The sequence below is a fragment of the Mauremys mutica genome, chromosome 11 (assembly GCF_020497125.1).
Source record: "Mauremys mutica isolate MM-2020 ecotype Southern chromosome 11, ASM2049712v1, whole genome shotgun sequence".
In the NCBI taxonomy this organism is placed as follows: Eukaryota; Metazoa; Chordata; order Testudines; family Geoemydidae; genus Mauremys; species Mauremys mutica.
The window spans coordinates 70963103-70985911 of NC_059082.1; the positions used below are offsets into that span (position 1 = coordinate 70963103).

The window sequence follows — 22809 nt, forward strand, 5'->3', positions numbered from 1 at the left end:
TAGAGGTTTTCCCTGTTGGGCAGTGGGATAAATCCACAACTGTTTGAGGTTTTATAAAGATCAGGGAGATGACACCTACTGCCCTAGCCAATGGTTTAGGGCAGCCCCTTAGATGTGGGAGAAGCAGGGACTTGCATTCATGTCTTCCACAGTCATCACACTATCTTCCAGGGGTTCTCAAGCAGAGGGTCAGAACACCTCAGGGAGTCATGAGCTGTCACCCCAAACACTGCTTTTCTTCCAGCATTTATAACAGTGTTAAATATATAAAAAACCGTATTTTGGGGGGGGGGGGGTTGTACTTAGAGGCTTGCTATGTGAAAGGGGTCACCTGTTCAAACATTTCAGAACCACTGCTATAGTCATTGTATACACTAAGTAAAAGAGCTCTAACAGGCGAGATTAAGACCCACTGCAGATTAGCCACTTTATCTGGGATGCAAGAGACCTAAATTCATGTTCCTGTGCACTGGGAGAGGTAGACTGAGGTGCAACCTAGTCACTCTTGGTTCATGCTTTGCTTTAGTACACCTAGGGCAGCTGAGTACGTGTTCTAAGTGAACCACAGAAATATCAGATTCTACAAAATATAAACTTTTCATTAAAAATGCTTCCAGCCCTCTAGGATATTAACATTCTAAATGCAAGGTAAGCATGATGCAGTGTTGGCTGACTCTTAAAAGCCCTCCCCATTAGTCTTACTGGTGTCTTGTCTATAATGTTCATGACATCAATTGCAATTGCTAATCACTCCTACTTCATATACTTAATTTTATCAGACAGAAATAGAGGGAGAACTGCAAGTTGCTGCAACAAGGGAAATGAAGAGCAAAAGAAAGGAAACAGGCAATAGCAGTGGGCACAAACAGAGAGGATGTCCTCCCAGTAAGTGATGCTGAATGTGACTAAACCAACAATGACAAAGGCCATTCTTGATTAGGCCTCCCATTAGCAGTGAGATATACTATTTTAAGGAAAGGAGGAGATAGTCCTAGAGTTATACTCCAGCCCTCTCCACAGAGGAGTTTGAAAGCATGGCCCAGGGGATAAGATGGTTGTCCTATACTACAAGTCCCAGTTTTCAAATCATTGAAGCATTAAATTGCCAGCACTGGGCTCTAGAGACAGTAGTAGCTGGTTAGCTTTCTATCACACCTGAAACAGGGATCAAGGCAAGGTAGTAAGAAGAATGCAATTTTATTTGAATGGGCAAAGTATAGCATCCTACAAAGAGAAGAAAAACTGTCAGGGCCAGCAAACTTCTCTCAGCACTGTTCTTGGGTTAGTGACTCGAGAACTAGTTTTTTTAATCCCTAACCCCATGACATCTAGCAACCTGGAATTCATTTGTTTTGAAGAGCATGTACTTACATATTACTGAAAGACAGCCAGTTCTATTCTGCTATAAATAGCAAGCACTCACACTTCTGCAATAAAGATTTAAGACCATTTTGACAAAAAAAATCAAGCATTACCAATGATGTGATTCAAGAATTTATTAAGTCATACATGCAAAACATACTAACTGCATTAGCAAAAGATCAATGTAAAAACTTCACAATTTTGCGACTTGATTTTTAAATTTTGTTCTAGTGGTTGAAGGGTGTAGTTCAACATTGTATTCTTGCCAGTTTAGGATGTACAGAACATTGTTAGCACTAAGTTACAGAACCTCACAGACCCAAGTTACCATTACCAGATAAATCAACGAGATGCACATGTAGGTGAGCTAAAGAAAAATTGTCAGCATTAGTCATGTTAGTGTTGGGGTACCTGGCAAAGTAATGTTTGAGAAGGTTCATAGCTTACAAAGGTCTAAAGTATAAAAATTACTAAAACTTGTAAATTGTTTCACATGATTTTTACACCTAATGACTAGAAGGCTAAAGAAAACGCCTCAGAAAGCGCGTAACTTACTGGATCAGAAGTAACAGGAAAATAAGGATATGCTTAAATTTTCTAATCTACAAAAAACACAAAAATGCTAATATCAGAAAGGTTTTAAAATACAAGTTATATTGCTCAATAAGAAGAAATTCTACAAGAAAAGCATTTACTAAATATAACATCTGTGGGAATGACCAGTTCAAAGTTGTATTAAATGAATGCCCTACTTGAAAGTAAATTCAAAAACCTACCTATAAACACCAACCTCTTTTTCATCTACTGCATATTTGTGACAAGTTAATTTTACTGTTACTGATTTTACCTGTGACAAAAAAAATCTATTCAGCTTAACCACTCAGTTGACAATGTAGTGTAAATTGGTCTGTACAGTGTCAAAATACTGTCTGGCAATATCACTTGATCAAACCAGATGTGTTTCACTTACCCATCACAATACAATGCTGTCAAGAGGAGTACATATACTTCAGTAAGAATATTTATCTTTAATCAGAGCAGCAAGAACTAGATTGTAACCAAGCCCTTACCAGTGATAAAGCATTTTTTACTGAGACTCAGGTCAGTCATATAGTCAATTATCTTAATCCTTTAGGTTTGATATACAATGCTCTGCAACAACCACAGGTTGAGAAAACATTTACATTAGACTGCAACATTTTCCTAAGGATACCGTACTGTTACATATTTGTGAAAAACTAGAGTGTTTTGCATTTCCTACAGACATTAGAGTTTTCTTAAAGACAACAGTCTTAAAAATAGTTTAGTGCTTAGTGTTCATAGCACAACAATGCAACTTAATTCAGCAGATAGTTTGGCAACACTTGATTAATCTGAGCAAGAATAGGACTTTAAAAATAAGGCTTTACATAGGTTTGTCATTTTTTAGGATTTCACTTTTAGTAGGATTTGAAAAGCAGTTTTCATACTTTAAACAAATGAAACCATGAAATTGTTGATTGACTCAAAAATTGTATGGAAGAGAACTAATTTATAACAGAAAACTTGGCATTGAATGTGAATGCTCCCTGGTTCTGAGCAAAGCACACAAGGTTCGGAGTGGGAGTGGGGCAGGGTAACGTTTACAGCAGCAGACATTTTCTCTTCCTCTTCTTTACAGGAGGGGGGCAGAGAACTGCTCTAATAGCTTCATCGAACACTGTCTTGAGGCCTCGCTGTGTAAGTGCTGAGCATTCTAGATATTTCACTGCACCTGCAGAAAGCCAGAAGGTTTGAAGTTACAAAACAATTCTCTACATTGATACCCTTGTTTCTGTTTTTGACAGTCAGTTAAAAGCAGTATCTCCTCTTAAAATTAAACAGTCTCCTATTCTATGAACAATGAATTTCAGGTAGAGTCAATGTAATTCAGTAAAAATCATACCAATCTCTTTTGCCATGGCAAGGCCCTGTGGATAGGTGATTGGAGTCAATTTCTTCTCCTTCAGCTTTTCAATAGTGTCTTTATCATCTCTAAGATCAAGTTTGGTACCCACTAAAATGATGGGAGTGTTAGGGCAATGGTGTCGCACCTCTGGATACCACTGCAAAAAAAGGATGCAAATATGTACTTGTGTAGCAACTGTCATCGAAGACCCTCAGAGCACTTTACAAATCATTAAAGCCTCGCAAAATTCCGGTAAGGTAGGTAGAAGTGTGGGGCAAAGAAAGAAATTAAAGGTCAGGTTCCCCCAAAATATTCCTTCTCTAATCACAAGACAGGTGACAGTCACTCTGTCCAGACCGGTGATTCTCAACTTATTACCTGGGACCCCAGGCACACCCGTGGCCTTTAGCACACAGCTGTGGGCTAATTGGGTCACATGCAACCAGCTGGTCCAGACAGTAGTAAATACTCAGTGGAAATGCCCTTTGTTCACTGGTTTGACAGGAGTAAGGAAACTTTTGGGGCAATTCAACAGTTAGCAGAAAAATTTCAGTTAAAGTCCATCTGGGCTCAGGAGTGTAATTACAGGCACAGATACCCCAGACTAGGTATACTGGACATTACCAAGACGGAGGGGTGGGTGGGTGCATGGAAGAAATACCCTCCCATGTCTTTCAATAAACTGTAAATTGTAAAATCAATGTGTGCCCAAATTGAAATACACCCCCTTGTTCGAGATCCATTGACTATTAAGCATAACAAGGACAGGATCCAAAAAGGGATCCCCCCCACAGCAGCTAAATTTTGGCTTTGTGAACCTGGGCCAGTAAGCATGGCATCCAGCATTTAACATCACAGACTGACTTAACTCCTTTCTTATCTAGGACAGTTGACTTCTACAGGCTGAAAAATCCTGATGTGGCTTTGTAAAAGAAGGAGAATACATTCACGATAATACAGACCATCTGTGACAGCTCTCCATCATGCAGAATGGATCATTTCTCTTTACCAATGGAAACATGTGATAGGAATAAAATAAGCTTCTGAATGCCAGCTAATTTTCTGGTTACTCAGCAGGCAAAGCCCAGAGCCTAGATCAAGTCTTCCACCATCACCAAAATTTGACCCTTTTGCCTACGTACTTTTTCAAATTCTTTGCTATCAAATGTGCCTTTAAGAGCTCCCCATACCGCCTGACATCTTAAAATAGGTTGATAAGATTGTGTATTCCATTTAGCCGCTGCCTTGCATTTTATCATTTTCCTAACAGTTTTGTCAATTACTTTTTTCCTTACCATCCCACGTCAAGGAAAAAGATTCTAGTTTGAAATGTAGCAGGTGCACTGCACTGCTAAAAAGAACTTTTAAGATTAATCAACTGACATGGCTGAAAGCAGCAAAATTCTGGATTTCTCCTTTACAGGCAAAGTAGCATTGTTTAATCACAGAAAGAGAAGGTGGGTGAGGTAATATCTTTCATTGGACCAACTTCTGTGGGTAAAGGAGACAAGCCTTTGAGCTGCATAGCGCTCTTCTTCAGGTCATAAACTTGCAGAGACCTGAAGAAGAGCTCTGTGCAGTTCAAAAGCTTGTCTCCTTCACCCTCAGAAGTTGGTCCAATAGAAGATATTACCTCACCCACCTTGTCTGTCTAATATCCTGGGACCAACACGGCTACAACACTGCAAACATTATTCAATCATGTAATTTAAATGACACCTACTAAACTCCAACATTACTAATGTCTTCACACAAGAATTTCATAGAACATGTGACCTAGTTTTTCCTTTAATTCCTACTGTAAAGCAAAGGAACAGTACAGGGATTAGTCTCTCCAAGGAAAGAAGGGGACACTAGCCTACACTTACCTTAGCACGGACATTTTCAAAAGATGCAGGACTCACAAGGGAAAAGCAAATTAAGAAGACATCCTATAAAACAAATGTTGAGTTAGGCCAATACAGTAACCACTGGAGAACAAACAGTATCTTCTTTAATATAAGATAGGTTTCTATTCAGCTACTCGAGGCATCTAGTCAGTAACTGCTAGAATAGTTGTGCTAGCAGCATGTTAGCATTTCAGAATCTTACTCCCAGCACATCTACTCTTGCTAAGCTATTCAGACACAGAAAAAAATAGTAGAACCTTGGAGGAGCCCATGACATGTTGATGGAAGGAGAAGTAGAATTCTGTGGGTAACAGTAAGAGAAGAGTCACTAGAATTGCAGTCTCCTGTCTCTTTTTCAGCTTGGACACAATGAAAGGCCAAGTGATGCAAGATTTAAACAACATCCTGCACTAATGTGCTAGTTGTGTGCTTAAGTAGAAAGTGTTACTGCTCCATTACTCCTGAAAGCAAATCACACCAGTTCAGGGGAGATTTTCTGGTCTGAGGGAATGGGTGCAACATGGAGTATGGCTCTGAGAAATCACGTCAGCTGGCCAGCATTAAATGACTACTTCTATGTAAAATATCCTTAAACCATCTAAGCAGACATTTTCTTGCATCCAGTAAACAATTTCCAGATCAGGACTGTTGTGCACAGATTAAATGAATCCTGTGTGAGTTCTGAATCTATTATACAGAATGTTAATGTGAAACACTAGCATTTCCCTCCTCCCTCCCAGCTAGGATCAGGCATGTAAAAAAAATTGGCATGCAAATCGATCTTACTAGCCCACTCCATTCCTTGATGATTGGGCCAGAGAAGAAAGGCCTTTTAAAAAAGTCATCCCCTTCCCTTTCAGTTGAGGGGGGCGGAGGGGTGAATTTTATTGCAAGGAAGAGATTGGGTGAAAAAACAATCATTCAGGGAAAGATAGAAGAGATGGGAAATAAGGTTTATGTGCAAATGCACCAAAATATAAATGTCAAAGGCTGATAAGGTTCATATCCTGATTGCTTCTAAATTATTTTGGGAAAGTGTTTAAATTTGGTTAACTAGAAGATTAATTTCTAAATCTGGTCATCTGAAGATCACTGCAATCGTCCTACATAAATCTTACACCTGAACAAAGTATTACACAAAGCTCCAGCTTCTCTTGACCCACTTTTCACATTGGAGTAAATACAAATAAAAACACAAGTTTATTAAGGAATCAGAGGCATTTCAGAATGTTAGTTGATTGTACTGCATTTCAAGGCTTTCTGTTAGGTTTGCTTCTGACATCTGCACTGCTAAGCACTTGCAACCCAGTCCTTCATGCATTACCCCAGCAAGTTTCCCCAACCATGACACCAGAAGAAGAAAGATGATACTATGGCCACTACTTCAGTTTTCCAATTCTGCAAGTTTATGGCAAATCTCTAGTTCTGCATGTCGTGCAGGTTCACTTCTCCCCTTTACAATTCCAGGTAATCAAATGTTTGAGTGTACAGGAAGTTCTATAGGTTATTTGCAACTTTCAGGTTACCCTTCTGTATTAAAAATCTAATCCAAAACACAGGAGGAAAACACATTTTATCTGCTTGTTATGCAAGAAACACTTTACTCTTAAGAAAAGCATTGATTTAAAGAGGTATGATAGTAGTGGGTGCTCAGACCTATAATGCAGTAATAGTGTCCCAAGAGTTAAACTTTAAGTACAAGGGAACAGCTATTGTTTAGTAAAATAGGGGCCAATTTATCACTATTATTGTGAGGAAAAACAAGGCAACAGAACTTGGAACTTAAGCTTATTGAAAGTTTTACATACGGCAATAGGTTGATCTTTCAGACTGGAAGTTAAATTGTTATCATTGGTTCCTCCAACCTAATAACAGTACGAGACAAATGAAGTTTAGGAGTAACTTTAATGTAAAGTTTGCTATTACCTGACCATTTCTTCGCAGCATTACTATTCTCACCAATCCTCACAACACAGCTTTCCTTCTCAAAAGGGGATCTCCCTTGGAAGTCACCAGACACCTAGAAAAACCCACTAGAACTACTTCTTCCAAAGCTGTAGATTTAGCTACCTATATTGATAAAGATGACTAGGAACAGTAAACACTGCTAAGCATGCTCATCTCTTTAAAACAAATAAAAGTTAAGCCACACTGGAGTGGGTAAGAGTCACACAGTAAAAAAAAAAGTTAGGTAAGAATTTTTCCTCTCATTCATGTGTCACGTTTACCAATCCTCAAAGATTTTCCATACTGTGAGAACAGAATACATTAAAGCAGTGAAGTTTAAAATGTGAATTAGTATCAGAACATTGCAACGCCACGTGAGAAGGAAGTTACTACTACATCAACCTGGGTGCAGAACAAATATCAACCTCTAACACCAGGTCTCTATCAACTCACATTTCTATTATTTACTGTAACTGATCTGTTGATTGAGTACTAGCCCTAGAAGTTTAAATAGTCTGAGTGCCCAGCAGGTTGAACAAACCACCATTTTGTCCCCTGTATATAGGTTTGAAACACGACCGTTCAATGCACTTTAAAGTTCTACCTTTTCTCACCATTTGGCGGGTTCCCAATGAGCCATTCTCCATGTTGTGATGTTTTTTAGAGCAGGGGTTCTCAACCTTTCCAGACTACAGTACCCCTTTCAGGAGTCCAATTGGTCTTGTGTACCCCAAGTTTCACCTCCCTTAAAAGCTACTTGTTTACAAAATCAGACAAAAATACGAATTAATGAAAAATGGCTTACTTTCTCATTTTTACCAGTTATAAAATAAATCAATTGGAATATAAATATTGTATTTACATTTCAGTGAGCAGTATAAATTAGTCATTATCTGTATGAAATTTTAGTTTGTACTGACTTCGCTAGTGCTTTTTATGTAGCCTGTTGTAAAACTAGGCAAATATCTAGATGAGTTGATGTACACCCTGGAGGGGTACAAGTATCCCTGGTTGAGAACCACTGTGTTAGAAGAAAAAAAGATGTTAAGGTGCTGAGAGTCTCCTAAACATGCCTGGAAGTTTCATTTGTTTTAAATAACCCACTACTGCTCCTGCATACGAGAGAGTGCATAGATAACTGCAAGTTTTGTAGGGACCATCTATAGTTGACAGTCTCTGATCTCATGGTTGAGAAGAAAACCTTATTGTGAGGATTGGTGACCATAGCATATGAATGAAAACTGTGAATGAAGACGAATAAACTACAAAACTAAGTTTGCTTTCACCGAGTGAAATCCATCTTATTCAGCAGAGAAATGAAATTATATAAGAAATGAAGTAGTTTTGCATTTTAATATTAGAGAACATGAAATAGAGTTTCAGACAATTTATAATGGCTAGTAATTACTATGAGAAAGCTGCAAGTTTACCACTTTCTTCTAGTGGACGGACAGTTCTATAAGATAAAGTCTAGCTCAAAACAAGACCATTGAGTTTGGCAGAAAATAGCTTCAGGAAACTAGTATCTAAAGAGATTAGCTGAGCTGTGGTGGCAGCAGCACTTGAGAGAACGGAGCAGACTACTTCATCCTCCTGTATATGGAAGAGCAAGGCACAGTCTATGCAGATTCAGGATTTAACTAGTTGCAAGCAATGAAACCACAAATACATTTCTCCTGATGTTATAATAAAAATTATAAGTGTATCATAAATACTCTTGGCCTGAAATAACTTAAGAGCTCTAACATACTCCATGTCAACCCCAAGAAAAGAGAGTGTGGCTCTTTCACATTTAATACCATCCTCCAAATCAAATGAGAAGCTGAATGACGTCAAGTGCTTAGCAATGAGTGTCAGACTGGAGCCAAACAGCATGCCCGAAAACCAGATCTTGCTTTTGGCGGGATGCGAACCTTAGTCACCAGACTTGCTATTGAGATTACTCAGTTCATCAAAATTTATTTTTCAATTAAATATTCCAGTCAGTTGTGGGTCTCCAAATGCACATAAAGCCAGCATGCCTCAGTGTATGAACAATAAATGTGTGAAGGTTTCAACATCTCTTCAACTGGAGACAGATAGAAGACCCAAGTATTACAGCTGCAGCATTCAGAGTAAACTTGCCAGAGTTCAATTTTACCATTAAATTTGATATCTTAATATGAAGAAGTGTTAAAAATCTTAGCATGATTCAAGAAAGAAGCAATCAGACATTTATAGGGCTATTTAGGCTATACACATGCTTTCAAATATCTCATAGTCTCTATAAGTCTTACTGTTTGTGGATAGGATAACGGACGTAATCTGTCATAGTCCTCTTGTCCAGCTGTATCCCACAAACCCAGGTTGACTGGTTTTCCATCAACCATTACATTAGCAGAGTAGTTGTCAAAGCTACAGAATTAAAAAAAGATTAGTTGAAGTGTTTCTTGTGAATAATAGCAAGCCAATAAATTTATCTTTTACAGTAAACTACAAAGATTGAGATCTTCTGTAGAGTCCTCGTCACAAAGATTACAGCTGGAAAAAAATCAAACTCTAGTCCACCTATCTCCGCCATCAAATGTCATCCCAGTATAAACTAATTAGTAAGCAGAGTGGAAGTGAGCTGATCAAAAATGTACTATAAATACTACATGGATACCACTACCTATGACGGACACCAAATATAAAAGTTAGCCCAAGAAGCCAAAAGTACTTTTAAATAAATCTAGATGCTGAGTTAAGCTTTTATTAAGAGAAAACTAAAAGGTGATGTTTTCAACTGATTTACACAATTAAAAACCACCACCACCAACGGTGGCTAGTATACAGACTTTGACATAAATTAGTTCATAGGGTTTTATTGATATACTTACACAGTGGGTATGTATTCTCCAGGAAATGCATTGGTTGTGTAACTGATGAGTAGGCATGTTTTACCTACAGCACTGTAAAAGAGAAAGTGTATTAATGGTTAAGTGCTCTCTCTTACATGCAAAGGAGAATAAACAGCCCTTCAGCAGAAACCATTTCATTTTGCCATTTGAAGTGAGATTAAGCTGAAACTTGAATTGTCAGTGCTCAATGTTCTGTGACTTTCCAATAGTAAAAACATCAGTCAGAAGATAAACTTAAGCTTCTCAGTAGCAGACAGAACCAAATAATGTAAGATCTCCTAAAATATGAAGGGGCAATAAAAAGTTACCAGACTTTGTTTGGATTTTAGCTACAAAAAAGTCATATGTCCTAGCCAGAAAACCAATTTCTGCTATCATTTGACCAATTTCACTCCCTGAACAGTACTGTGATAGCCATAATTAGCACAAAGTTCTTGACATTCATAAAACTGAAAGGAATATCTCCCCTCAGCCTTCATACAATTCAAAGTTGACTTGTTATTCCTTTTATAAGACAACTTTATTTTCCTTACACCAGTCAACTTTTAAGAAACTATTGCCAATTTCTTATCAAAATGCCACATTATAGGGGTGGGGGAAACAGGAGTAGCAGTCCTCACCAACATTTGCTAAAATGGCAGAATGAGATCCTGGATACAGTATCACTTCCTTAGAAACCCGCAGACATATCATGGAAAACTCATTTAGAGCTAATTCTATCCTAACATTGAATCCAGGTTACGCAAAGATTCTCCCACAAAGAAACCCAAACTCCTCCAGATAATTGAGGAGAAAGCCTATGCTCTGGGTTTCTTTGAAAGCCTGATAGCCAGCTCCCTTCTCCCCAGCATTAACTAAACTCAAATATTAAGGCAGGTAGCTGATCTTTGGTAACAGGTTCAATTAACAAGGGTTGGGATAATTAAGGTTTGACTATATAACTTTTTTTTTTTGAGAGAGAGACAGAGACAGAAATTTCATTAAAAATAGGTTTCTAATGCTTAAGAGTTCATCTGGTCCTGATACTTGTTCCTCATTTGAAGAGTATAATCCTTTGATATTATAACATTTTCCAGAGGATCACTTCACAATTAGTTACTGCAGAAAGGATAATATCACCAGGGGATTATGTTCTTTCTGATGCTTACTCCTCACTTGAACAGATGAACTTCTATTCAAAAGGCAAAGTGTTTTCAGGCAGATGTTTTATCATCAAATACTGATTGTCCAAAATGTATGCATCAGCAACATTTTAATCCTTACTGTACTTCCATTACACTATGACTCATGCAACTCTTATACTTTGTGCATCTCATATGGGTAAGAAACTCATTAAAGGCAGGTTATCTGCTGCAAAGTCTTACCTAAGTACGTAGTTGTTACACAAAGAAATCCTAGCAACTAGTCAATACTACCGCTAAAAATGTCCTTAGCTTTTGCATGAGGAAAGATATTACTGCAAGGATTACAAAAGGATTTTAGTCAGGGGCCTTAATATACATAGGCTTTCTGGCTCTAAAACATTATGAGTTAACACCTGTGGCAGTTTTATCATGTTTACTATCACCATGACAACTACATATTTTGTCTGGTTTGTGAAAGCATCTAGTTACTTTAATGTGGATTTCCTCTTTCCCTTCCAAGGGTAAAAAGACCTTGTTTGAATATTTTGATAATCTTTGCAACAGTCAACCCCTACACTATTGCTACTAATCATCTCTAGTGGTTCAACAATGAAAGCAGGTTAGGTGGACCATGTGCTCCGTTAGAGCTAGAAGTTACTGTGTACATCACAACTCTGCCTGCAACAGGTTCCTCCAGAACACTTGCTTAATCAATTCAACAATACTTTGTTTGCTTGACAAGCCATTCAATTGTTCTTAATGACTGAAAACTAGAATATTCAACGAGGCCGTTGTGATCTGCCCATACTAGTGCCTGTCTGGGAATTTATCCCACAGGTCCATATGTAATTTTTAACTGTTTCTGACTCAGGGCGTATCTACACTGGCAATTTACAGTACTGCAACTTTCTTTCTCAGGGGTGTGAAAACACACCTTGGTGAGCCCAGCAAGTTTCAGCACTGTAAACCGCCAGTGTAGACAGTGCCCCCAGCGCTGGTAGCTGTGCCCCTCGTGGATGTGGGTTTTTTAGAGCGCTGGGAAACACTCTCCCAGCGCTCTGCCGTGACCATACAAGCCATGTTAAAGCGCTGCCGCAGCAGCACTTTAGCGTTGCCAGTATAGACTAGCCCTCGGTGGCAGATTGACGCATAGCATATTGCTCAATCTGCTGTAGCTTTTTGTCTCACCTAATAAAGTTTTTTCTCATTACTCTGATATAAACTCTTATAATTCAATGATATAAATAAATTGTTCACACTAATTTTGAAGCAGTAAGGAAAGTAAATTTCAACTGCTCTTCTGTTATATTAGCTGCAATTTCCTCTTGAAATTTCCAATGTGTTTTGTGCTCAAATACACCTCTAATTTATGGCATTAAATTCTGTACTTGGTAAGCTTCAGTTTTGCATATTTTACTGTAGTAGATATCTTTCAGGTGGCTTTAAGATGTATGCAAAAAAGTGGCCTAGCAATTTGTCAATCAGGAACACGTGGGGAAACTGAGATTTGCGTCAGGAGCTGGAAATTAATGCGAGCGGACCAGGGATGGGACTATCCTTGGGCAGCCAGTAAATGCTTACTTCAAGGATTCACTTCAGTGGCATATTGAAATGAAGCAGAAACAGCTGCAGTTTATCATTATGAAAACAGAGGCAGTTAAGTTGCATCCTTCATGGCAGTCCTAAAAGTTTAGCATTCACAGCATATAACAGAGAAACAATGAGGTGTATGTAAATAAAAGGAAAGAGGAGTAAAGTCTAGTCAGTCAAGCTCAGGACTAAGAGCCAGAGACTCTCAAATTCTAATCCCAGTTGCAATACAGTGCCCTTGAGCAAATCACAGACCCTTTTGCAGTTTTCCCAACCTGTGAAGTAGGGATAATTACTTACCTCACAGGGTGGTTGTGAGGAATAATGTTTGCAAAGTGATTTTAAGAGGAACATCACTCTAAATATTATAAACCTTTGTACACAAATGGGGAGTTTCCAAGTGTTTTGGAGTAAACCAGCATTCTCTGAATACAGGAGCCCATTGTATTGTTTTAATATCATTAAACCAATTGAGTATTCTTAGGCTTCTATACCTGTAAGTGTCTGAGTCCAGTATATTAACAATCCCAAGAAGGAAATTGTAAAGAGTATGTATGGATCCAGGCCTTTCAGAGTGCCACAGAATAGGAATAGAATAGGTCCAGATTATAAATAAGTCAAAGCTTTAAACCCTAGAAGTTCTGGAGCACCAACGTCCCACATTCTATGAGAGGCTTCCTTAGGACTCGGAGGCAATACTGTCTTAAGATTCCAGAGCATGTTTCACCTGATGCCCCATTCTCAATAGGTCCCATAAAACATCAATAAGTATAAACAATTTGAATATAAAATGTAAGACAATTGGTTTGATAGGTATTGAAAACTAAGACTATTCCATTCATTATTTGCAACAATGAATGAAGGGCAATTTTTCGCACTCAGGTCTTCCTTTCCACCTCACTGTGCAGTGGGAATGGTGAGTCTGCTGTGGGTTATTCAGAGCATCCCAGGAAGGTGGTGGTGAAAGATTTCATTCCAAGCTTAAAAGAACTGCCTGGTGCTACAAAGCCGTACAACAATCAGGCTAAGTCATTAAATCAACAAGAAAAAACAAGTTCTACAGCCCTGTGTTTCAGACTTGTTCCATTCTATGTTTCCTGCCTCTCTAGCCTCTTGGCTCTCTGTCCTATGAATCAGATGTGTATGGTTACCAAGTCAGAAATAAATCTTTAATGCCTACCTTTGCTATGGTAACCTACATTACATTTATTCCTCATCTCCTGTTTCAGTATTATGTTAACACACTTCATTTGAAAAGTGCTTAGAGTCAGAATGAAGGCAGCTCTTCTAGGAAAGAGCTGTAATCATATAGTGAGTGGCAATTCCTTATACACAGAAACTTTAGATTGAGATGTATTAATAGAATGACTAATTGGGGGAAAATGACTAATCTGAAAATGGTCAACAAAATTTCTAGCAACTGTTTAACCATGGCCTTCCAATCCTATCAACAGAAGTTAGTAACATTAGGCTGTAACAAAAAAATATAGTCTGTAAATCATGGAAAGTTTTTAAATTAATTTGAGAGAATACAGGCAGACAGGAGACTGCATAATTCTGGTTTCACTGTGTTCCACAGAGCATATTACCCCAAGTTTCCCAAGACTGCACTGAACCCCTATTTGCTTCCAGGTTCAATTCAAGGTGTTGACTGATCTACAAAACTTTACATGGTTTGGATCCTGGAAACCCAAGAAAGCCTTTCTTTGGCCATATCTACACTAGCAAGTTTTGGTAAGTCTTGCACAACACTAGATTTGGTTTGAGCAGGGTTAGATGGCACTGTGGTAAAAATGCTGACAGACACTCTACATTAATATTCCCTCCAATTTTAACACCACTGGATCGCCACAGGCAGAAATATGACAACTGGAGATTTTCTGAAATTTTAAAGTTGAGAACATGGCACTTGTTTGCAACCATGGCAATGGAGGCCAACTGAGGCACTTGGGTTAACAGTTTACTTAATTTAGATGTCCAGGAATTGTTAGAATCCTCCTGGAAAGGCTTTTCCCTGTGGAATTTATTTCCCCCCCGATCCACCTGAACCAGCGTATGGACCTTCAGTACACAGTGTAAGGCCCATCTCTTCTCTCAGAATTCATATAATTTAAATAGTAGATGAAACTATTTTAGCATTGACACTGGTCAAAAAGCTGTGTACTTTTTTTTTGTGGGTTTAACACTACTCAGAGCCTAGAGCAGGGGTAGGCAACCTCCGGAACGCAAGCTGATTTTCAGTGGTACTCACACTGCCTGGGTCCTGGCCACTGGTCCGGGGAGCTCTGCACTTTTAATTTAAATGAAGCTTCTTAAACATTTTTAAAACCTTATTTACTTTACATACAACAGTTTCGTTATATATTATAGACTTTTAGAAAGAGACCTTCTAAAAACATTAACATGTATTACTGGCATGCGAAAGCTTAAATTACAGTGAGTAAAGAAAATTCGGCACACCACTTCTGAAAGGTTGCCGACCCCTAGCCTAGAGACTCTGTGATGGGAGCTTTTATTTGAAATGATCCAATATCTTATTCTACCAGTTCTGAGAACTAAATCCTAAGTTTCTTTCCCAAAAGGAACTATTCTAGATAAACCAGAATTCTACCAAAAGTTTTAATTTTTAAATTCAAAAGTGTGTTGTAACAGCAGCTCCCCAAATTCCAGCCCCCAACAGCCTCTCTAGTGGCCCCAAAGTTGACAGACGGCTATGGGAAAGGCTGAAGTATTCAGCAGAATGAAAATTAAAGAACCATCATACTACAGGAATGCTTCACCACTGGAAACAACTTAGAATATTTGCACTGAACTAAAACAAGCCAATTGTCTTTGTTTTAAAGGGATATTGCCAAGTTAATATTTTTTTAATTTTTCTTTGTTCTACTGATACCTTAGATCAACTGAAAGGTTTACATCTCACTATTTTGTTTACTTTCTGTACTTCATTGAGCTTGGACAATGAAGCTACAATTGGCTTTTATGCACTAAAACAATGCCTCCATATTGATTTAAATTCAAGCAAAAAACTGAACTTTTTTTTACAGTTAAGTTTCTACTAGTTGTTTTTTTAAATCTTGTGTCTTATACGTAAGAACCAACAACACTGTATTACTCTAGTGCCCTAAACACTTTAGTAGGAAAAACATTATTTTTTAAGTATATAACAAGAACTATAAGTTTGTGGCCTAACCTACCTCATATTTTACTAAATTTAAGGGTTAGTAATTTTCAAGATGAAGCTCAGCTTTCCATCTGGGAGAATTTTTACAGCTAAGTTATAAATCTCAGAAGACAATTTATAATAGAAAAGCTAACCATTAACTATTGAATCAAACATATCACAGCTTTGATTTATACTAAATATCGCCTTCCAGTCAATGAAAATCTTTGTGTTAAGGAAAGCAACTTCAACTGCATTCATAAAGGGAAGCCACTGATTCACTGTTTCATTTCTAAGTATATATTAAGGATGACAAAATCCCTTACAATACAATGAGAGGTCTGGCTGTTTCTGTGGTGCCTAGTAATCAGTTGACTTCCACTGCAGAACTGTCCCTTCTCATTAGATGAAACCGCTCAGGATTCCATAACAATAACCAGTTGCTTCCCTAACTGAAGCATCTAAACAAGCCTGAATGAAACCAAAATACTCCACTAAAAATAACTTGTGTCACTGCTTTTGTACCAAATTCTCATCCTCAATAAGAATTCCTTATAAATAATCAATATCGAAGTAAGTAGCAGAAAAGTGTTGCACATCATACAATCTTATTTCTCTGCATAATAAAATAATTCAGAAAGCAACAGTTGCCATCTATCACTCCGAAACAATATTCATGTTAAAGATAGATACGTAGAAACTGCCGTGCTTTTCTAACCAACTGTGTGCCCAATAAATATCGGTTCAGGCATGAAGTCTAAGGCATACATAACCAGGTACACATATGGTATGCTAAAGACAAACAGTCCATAAATGCTGAAATTTAGTAGTAGCAATGACACGTACATTTATATATTCTGGTTTGTTTTTTTCTAGCAGAATTTGGCAAAGAATACACAAATTAATATGTATACGTAAGCAAATCAGGATCTCAGTTATATAGTTTAATAAAGCCACCATAAACGTGGTTTCCTTCTATTCAACATTCTAAAGTGTTTTTCAAAACATGGAAAATAGCATTTAAATTTATTATCAGCAACACTAGGTCTGGCAAAAATTTGTTTAAATACAATTTGCTATTAACATTTAATATTATTAAACTATAAGGCTTCCATATATATTTTAAAATCATTTTTAGATATTTCTTCTATATCACCTGGTAAGCTGGTACTTTAAAAAAAAAAAAGCAGCAAGTTAAATGTCAAAACACAGAATTAGGTAATTAAATATGGAAAAATGCAATCATGGACTTAAAGAGCTATCAAAATGGGAACACACAGATCAAGATCCCATTGAGACAGCAAAGTTTCTGAGGTATATGCATTAAAGGCAAATTGAATATGTCAGCCCTTCGCTCAAAAACATATACAAAATTTAAGCAAATTACACCATTTTAGTTTTCAAGAAAGTAGAGAAGAAAAATAATTCTGAAAATGGTTGCAGTGAGATTATACTTATATAGGACCACATTGTTGGGGTTTTTTTTAATATGTTGCATACTTTTTGTTGAATGAGCCACCATACACAACGTGGTTTCCTTCTATTCAACATTTTAAAGTGTTTTTCAAAACATGGAAAATAGCATTTAAGTTTATTATCAGCAACACTAGGTCTGGCAAAAATTTGTTTAAATACAATTTGCTATGTTAAGCTAGTGAGATTTTTATAAATGGAAACCGTTTGTAAAATGAGAAATATAAATAATTGACCTATTTATTAACCATTCATATTGTGTACAATCACAATTTAAGTATTGTTACGATTAGCTTGTAAATTATTAACACATTATGAAGAGTTTGTATATAAGCTGTTATACTTGTTTGCTCTTTATTCATCAAATTTTAAAAGTTAATAGGAAAAAAATTGCTAAGAACATAAGTAAGAGCTGCCATACTTGGTAAGACCAATGGTCCATCTAGTCCAGTATTCTGTCTGCAACAGTGGCCAGGACCAGAGCTTCAGAGAGAAAGTACAGAACAGAGCAATTCTGGAGTGATACACTCCTGTTTTGTTGCAGTCAGAGGTTGAGGGTAGCTCTGAGCATGGGTTGCATCCCTGACCATCTTGGCTAACAGCCACTGACAAACCAATCCTTCATGAATTTATCTTATTCTTTTTTGAACCCAGGTAGATTTCATTCTTTCAGAACATCTAACGCAGACAAAATATTAATTTTAATAAAATATTTTAGACAAAGAATTAAGATGTTGATTTAAAAATCAAAGTTAATTTACTCTTTCATTATATTAATTTAATCTAAGTGAAAGAATGATCTCCTACCAGTGCCAATGAATTACAGCACTAGAAGAGTTTGCCAAATGCGTCAAGACATCATTGTTAAAAGTTATTTTAAACAGTCTAAATGTTAATGAAAACCAATCATTCCCAAGTAACATGATGAAAACCACATTAAATGACACAGGGCTGATGGTGATTTCTTCTAGCTGTACTTACACTTCTCAGTCTAGCTACACTGGGTTGCTGTGATGTCCAATTATGCTTAGACTACACTGGGATTTTTGTTTCTATGAAAAAAAACAAACTGCATAAAACAAGTCTTGTTCTCCAGCTGCCCTGTGATGCTCCATGAGCTCTGACATCTAGTAAGAAAAAAAAATGCTTCCAAGATGCTGGGAAGAGCTTCCTGTTATGAAGCCTATTCAACATCATTCAGCACTAAAACACACAATACACACCTTCCAACATGTTCTTTACAAAGGTAGAACTATGCATAAACTCGGGTTCAATCGCATTACAAATTATATCAGAAAGTTAATTCTATTATAATAATAGGGCATGCAAAGTACCACAGGTGTACACAGTTCTTTACAGACAATGAATATGTGACAGGTTGATAATTTTTTGCACTGCAGTAGCACATACAGGCTCCAGTTAGGACCAAGTCCCTACCTTACTAGCTACAAACATAGTAAAATACAGTCCTTGCCCTGCAGAGATCACAATCTACTCTGAGTTTATAATCTAAATCAGCAGTTCTCAAGCTTCAGCAACTGGAGCAATCGATTTTAAATTGATTTAAAAATTTTTGGGGACCCTCAAGCCTCTCTGCTCAGCCCCAACCCCTGCCCCACTCAACCCTTCCCCCAAGGCCCCACCCCTTCCTGCCTCCTTGCTCACTCCATCTCCCCTCCCCCGTCACTCACTCTCCCCCACCCTCATTCACTTTCATCAGGCTGGGGCAGGGGACTGGGGTGCAGGAGGGGATAAGGGGTGCTGGCTCTGGGAGGGAGTTTGGGTGCAGGGTCTGGGCTGGAGCAGGAGGCTGGGCTGCAGGAGGGGATGTGGGGTGTGGGCTCCGGCTGGGCAGCACTTATCTCGGGCAGCTCCTGAAAGTGACCAGCACATCTCTCGGACTGCGGCTCCTACTCAGGGGGGCCAAGGGGCCTCCACACACTGCCCCTGCCCACAGGCACCATCCCCGCAACTCCCATTGTCCACAGTTCCCAGCCAATGGGAGCTGCAGAGTTGGTGCTCGGGGAGTACGCGGAGACCTACGCTTCCCCTGCCCCTAGGGCCGCAGAGATGTGCCAGCTGCTTCCGGCAGTGGCACGGGGCCAGGATAGGCAGGGAGCCTGGCTTAGCCTTGCTGCACCTCTGGACTTTTAGCACCTAAAATCTCCCGGTTTGGCTTCAGTAGCCTCCAGGAGATAGGGGGAGAGGGAGGACTTGATCAGCAGGTCCCGCAGACCCCAGTTTGAGAAACACTGATCTACATTTTAATCTTTGGCTGTAAAAGCATAGGTCTATCAAAACAATGAACTACAACTGCCAGTGTTTATTACTACTATAATTAAGTCCTATTAAAGAGATGTTAGTGATAAAAGTATAAGTTTTACATTAAGTTACTTTGACAGTACCTTTACCATATAACTTTAAAGTAGGAAAGAACTGTTTAAACTATACATGACAAATCTAATTAGGGAGCAAGGAAAACAGTTGTGTCCATTGCTAAACCAATTGTGGTTTAGAAGCAGTCAGGAATAAGGGAATAGCCCTACAATAACTTGGGGAAGTGGCCATCTCTTTGACAGCATCAAAATGGAGTGCACACCCTCACACACTAATATATAGGGAAGGCCCCTATTTTTGTAAGTATGAATACTATGTATCAAGTCACCACCCAATCATCCAATTTTGGAATACTTATCCATTCACCGCATAAACCCAGAGCTCTAGGGCACCCACCATTCACCAACATCCTTATGGGAGCCTGGAACACCCTCATTTCCTAGCAATTCTGAAGCCATCCCCTTATCCCATATCTCCCCCACTCCCATTTGCCAATAGGAATGGAAGGACCACCGTCCTGTCCCCTGGTGGCTCTGCTTCTACACCAGTACACATCTCCCAAAACGTACCCACAACCCTGAAATAACCTGCCACTGCCAACACTCATACAGAGAACCCACAAATTTGGGGGGGGGAGCGTTTTGCATCAATGTCATCCAGCACTAGCTTGGGGATCCATCAATTTCTTGCACAGTTATTTACAACGCCACCTACTTCAGAATACCCTATACACGCAGCCCTTCCCACCAGGGAGCCCTGGGAATTGGGCTGGGGCTGGGTGTGGAAAGCTTATGGGGGGGGGAGGAAGAGTAGTGGACCCCCGGGAGCGGGGGCTGAAGAGAGGCCCGCCCCGGCCACCCCACGGGTGGGGACGCCCAGGGAGCGGGGGGTGAAGAGAGGCCCGCCCTGGCCACCCCATGGGGGAGACGGACCTCCGGGGAGCGGGTGGAGAGAGGGGCCCGCCCCGGCCACCCCACGGGTGGGGGCACGCGGAGAGAGAGGCCCGCCCTGGCCACCCCACGCGGGGAGCGGGAGGGGAGGGTGTGGTCGGGTCCCACCCGGGGAAGGAGAAGCAGCGCTCGGGACTTACCCGTCTCCCACCACCACACACTTGATGGCCTGCATCGGGGCTGCTCGGGGCCGAGCCTCTGCGGCTCCTGCTGCTCCCTTGCTGGGAAGGTCCGTGAGGTTAGGGGCGCGCGGGTCCGCACCGGCCTCTGGCCGCCTCCGCCCTCAGTGCCTGGAAGCGGGGAAGAGGCAGCGGCCACCACCCAAAGCTGGGAGCGGAGAGCGCTGCAAGGAAACAGGAAGCTGCCGCTCCGCTCACATCCGGCCTCGCCGCGCTCGGCACCCGCGGCCCCGCCTTCGGAACCGCTCGTCTACCCCCACCCGGCCAGCGGCGCGGCTTCGGAACCGTTCGGAAAACCTCGGGTTCCCTCTCCCGAGGGCAGCCGCAGCTTCGTTAGTGTTCGGCAAGACGTGATTCACGGCGGGCTTGGCTTCGGCCGTCTTCGGTCCTGCTCGGACGTCCCCCTCCGAAAGTAACGGCTTCGGATAGGCTCGGTGTCCCTGCCCTTACCTCAGACAAGGAGGGGCCGCCATGTTTGTGCTACTAACCTGGTCAGGGAACTCGCCTCAGCCGCCTCCTGAGCACAGAGGACCTTAGTGTGACCCAGAGGGCCTTATCTGGGCAGTCCTAGTGCGACATGGGGTCCTGCTATGGGACCATCTCACAGCCCTTGTGAGACAGACAGTCATCATGTCTGGGCACCATAGCTCAGCTGGGGTTGCCAATTTTGGTTGGATGTATTCCTGGAGATTTCATCTTTAATTCCTGGAGATTCCAGGCCAATCCTGGAGTCTTGGCAACCCTAATCTCAGCATGAGACCAACACACTGGCATACACACCTCTATTAGGAGGGAGGCTTGTCCATCATGCCTTCTTGTCATGTGATGTGGTGTCATATCCTGACCTAGTGCTACAAGGGACCACATCTCCCTGTCATGAAGGCCCTAGGGAAGCCCCTTTATCAGGTGGATCATTGCTAGGGTTGCCAACCCTCCAGGATTTGCCTGGAGTCTCTCAGAATCAGCATGGATATCCCAGCAACTATTTAAAACAATCCAGGAGATTTTAACAGGGTATTTAAGAAAATGACATTACATCATGTTGGGGAAAAATATCTCCCAGAATAGCTTCAATCAGAATTGGCAACCCTAGTCATTGCTCTTCGATGTGAGGTGGTTGTCATGTCAAAACCAGGGCTGCCCAGAGGATTCAGGGGGCCTGGGGCAAAGCAATTTTGGGGGCCCCTTACATTAAAAAAAAGTTACAATACCATAGAATACTATATTCTCGTGGGGGCCCCTCCGGGGCCTGGGGCAAATTGCCCCACTTGTCCCCCCACCCCACTCTGGGGAGCCCTCACAAACAAAAAGCAACCTCATGACATTACATCATGATGCTGTGACACTGATTTGTCATGTCACAACATAACATCACACCACAAAGTCAGCACATGAGATGGTATCACATTACATTTTTCTCCTTTTAAACATCTGTTAAGAGTTGAGTTAAAAGAGTGTTAACAAAAACTATACAAACAAAAATCCCAATAATTTTAAAACTGTCTGATTACAAATCCTTCTCCCTGTCAATTGCTCTGATTTCAGTCTCTTGCAGTAACATTATCCTTTTAGCTCTCCAGTCCTCCAGAGGGTCCTTCAGCAATAACAGGGAAGTCAAATCCTGATGGACCTGATTTTCCATTGCCCTACAGCCCCTTCCAGACATTTCAGCAGATGGAGAAGTCAGAAAGGCAGTGGATATGCTCCACAGGGAATACCCTAACTTAAGGGTTTAATCATCTCTACTGCAAGGAATTTATCTGGGATGTGGTTTAGGACAGAAGTGTGGCCAGAGTGCCACTGAGCTCCAGCTATTCTTGGCTGTTGCAACAGCCTTTGGAGGCTATATGGACAGCTAAGCATAAATTAGCACAGATCTCATGCTAGTAGTGTTAAGCAGGCCTGTGGATAGTCCCAGAACATGGGGATAAGGGAAGTGCAAAGATCATGTACAGCCACCTTTGCTCTCCTCCCCCACTTCCTGTACTG

At 40.2% G+C, this 22809-nt stretch overlaps 1 protein-coding gene across 1 annotated transcript; it reads right to left on the reverse strand.

Annotated features, from left to right (window-relative positions):
- Positions 1 to 1481: 1481 nt before the first annotated feature.
- RAC1 (Rac family small GTPase 1) lies at positions 1482 to 21026 on the reverse strand. The gene is made up of 6 exons (XM_044979100.1): positions 20782 to 21026; positions 9984 to 10055; positions 9402 to 9519; positions 5158 to 5220; positions 3287 to 3446; positions 1482 to 3115 (listed from the first exon to the last, which is right to left on the reverse strand). The coding sequence occupies exons 1-6, from the start codon at positions 20814 to 20816 to the stop codon at positions 2985 to 2987; spliced, it is 579 nt and encodes a 192-aa protein (XP_044835035.1). The 5' UTR covers positions 20817 to 21026; the 3' UTR covers positions 1482 to 2984.
- Between the last annotated feature and the right edge of the window lie 1783 nt (positions 21027 to 22809).

Bases quoted from the DNA above. Each gene is read 5' to 3' on its own strand.
- RAC1 (XM_044979100.1), bottom strand. From the start codon at position 20,816: ATGCAGGCCATCAAGTGTGTGGTGGTGGGAGACGG. The intron at 10,056-20,781 runs GTAAGTCCCGAG...TCTCTTTTACAG, and splicing joins TGTGTGGTGGTGGGAGACGG to TGCTGTAGGTAAAACATGCC. The intron at 5,221-9,401 runs GTAAGACTTATA...TTTGTTTTATAG, and splicing joins CGTTATCCTATCCACAAACA to GATGTCTTCTTAATTTGCTT.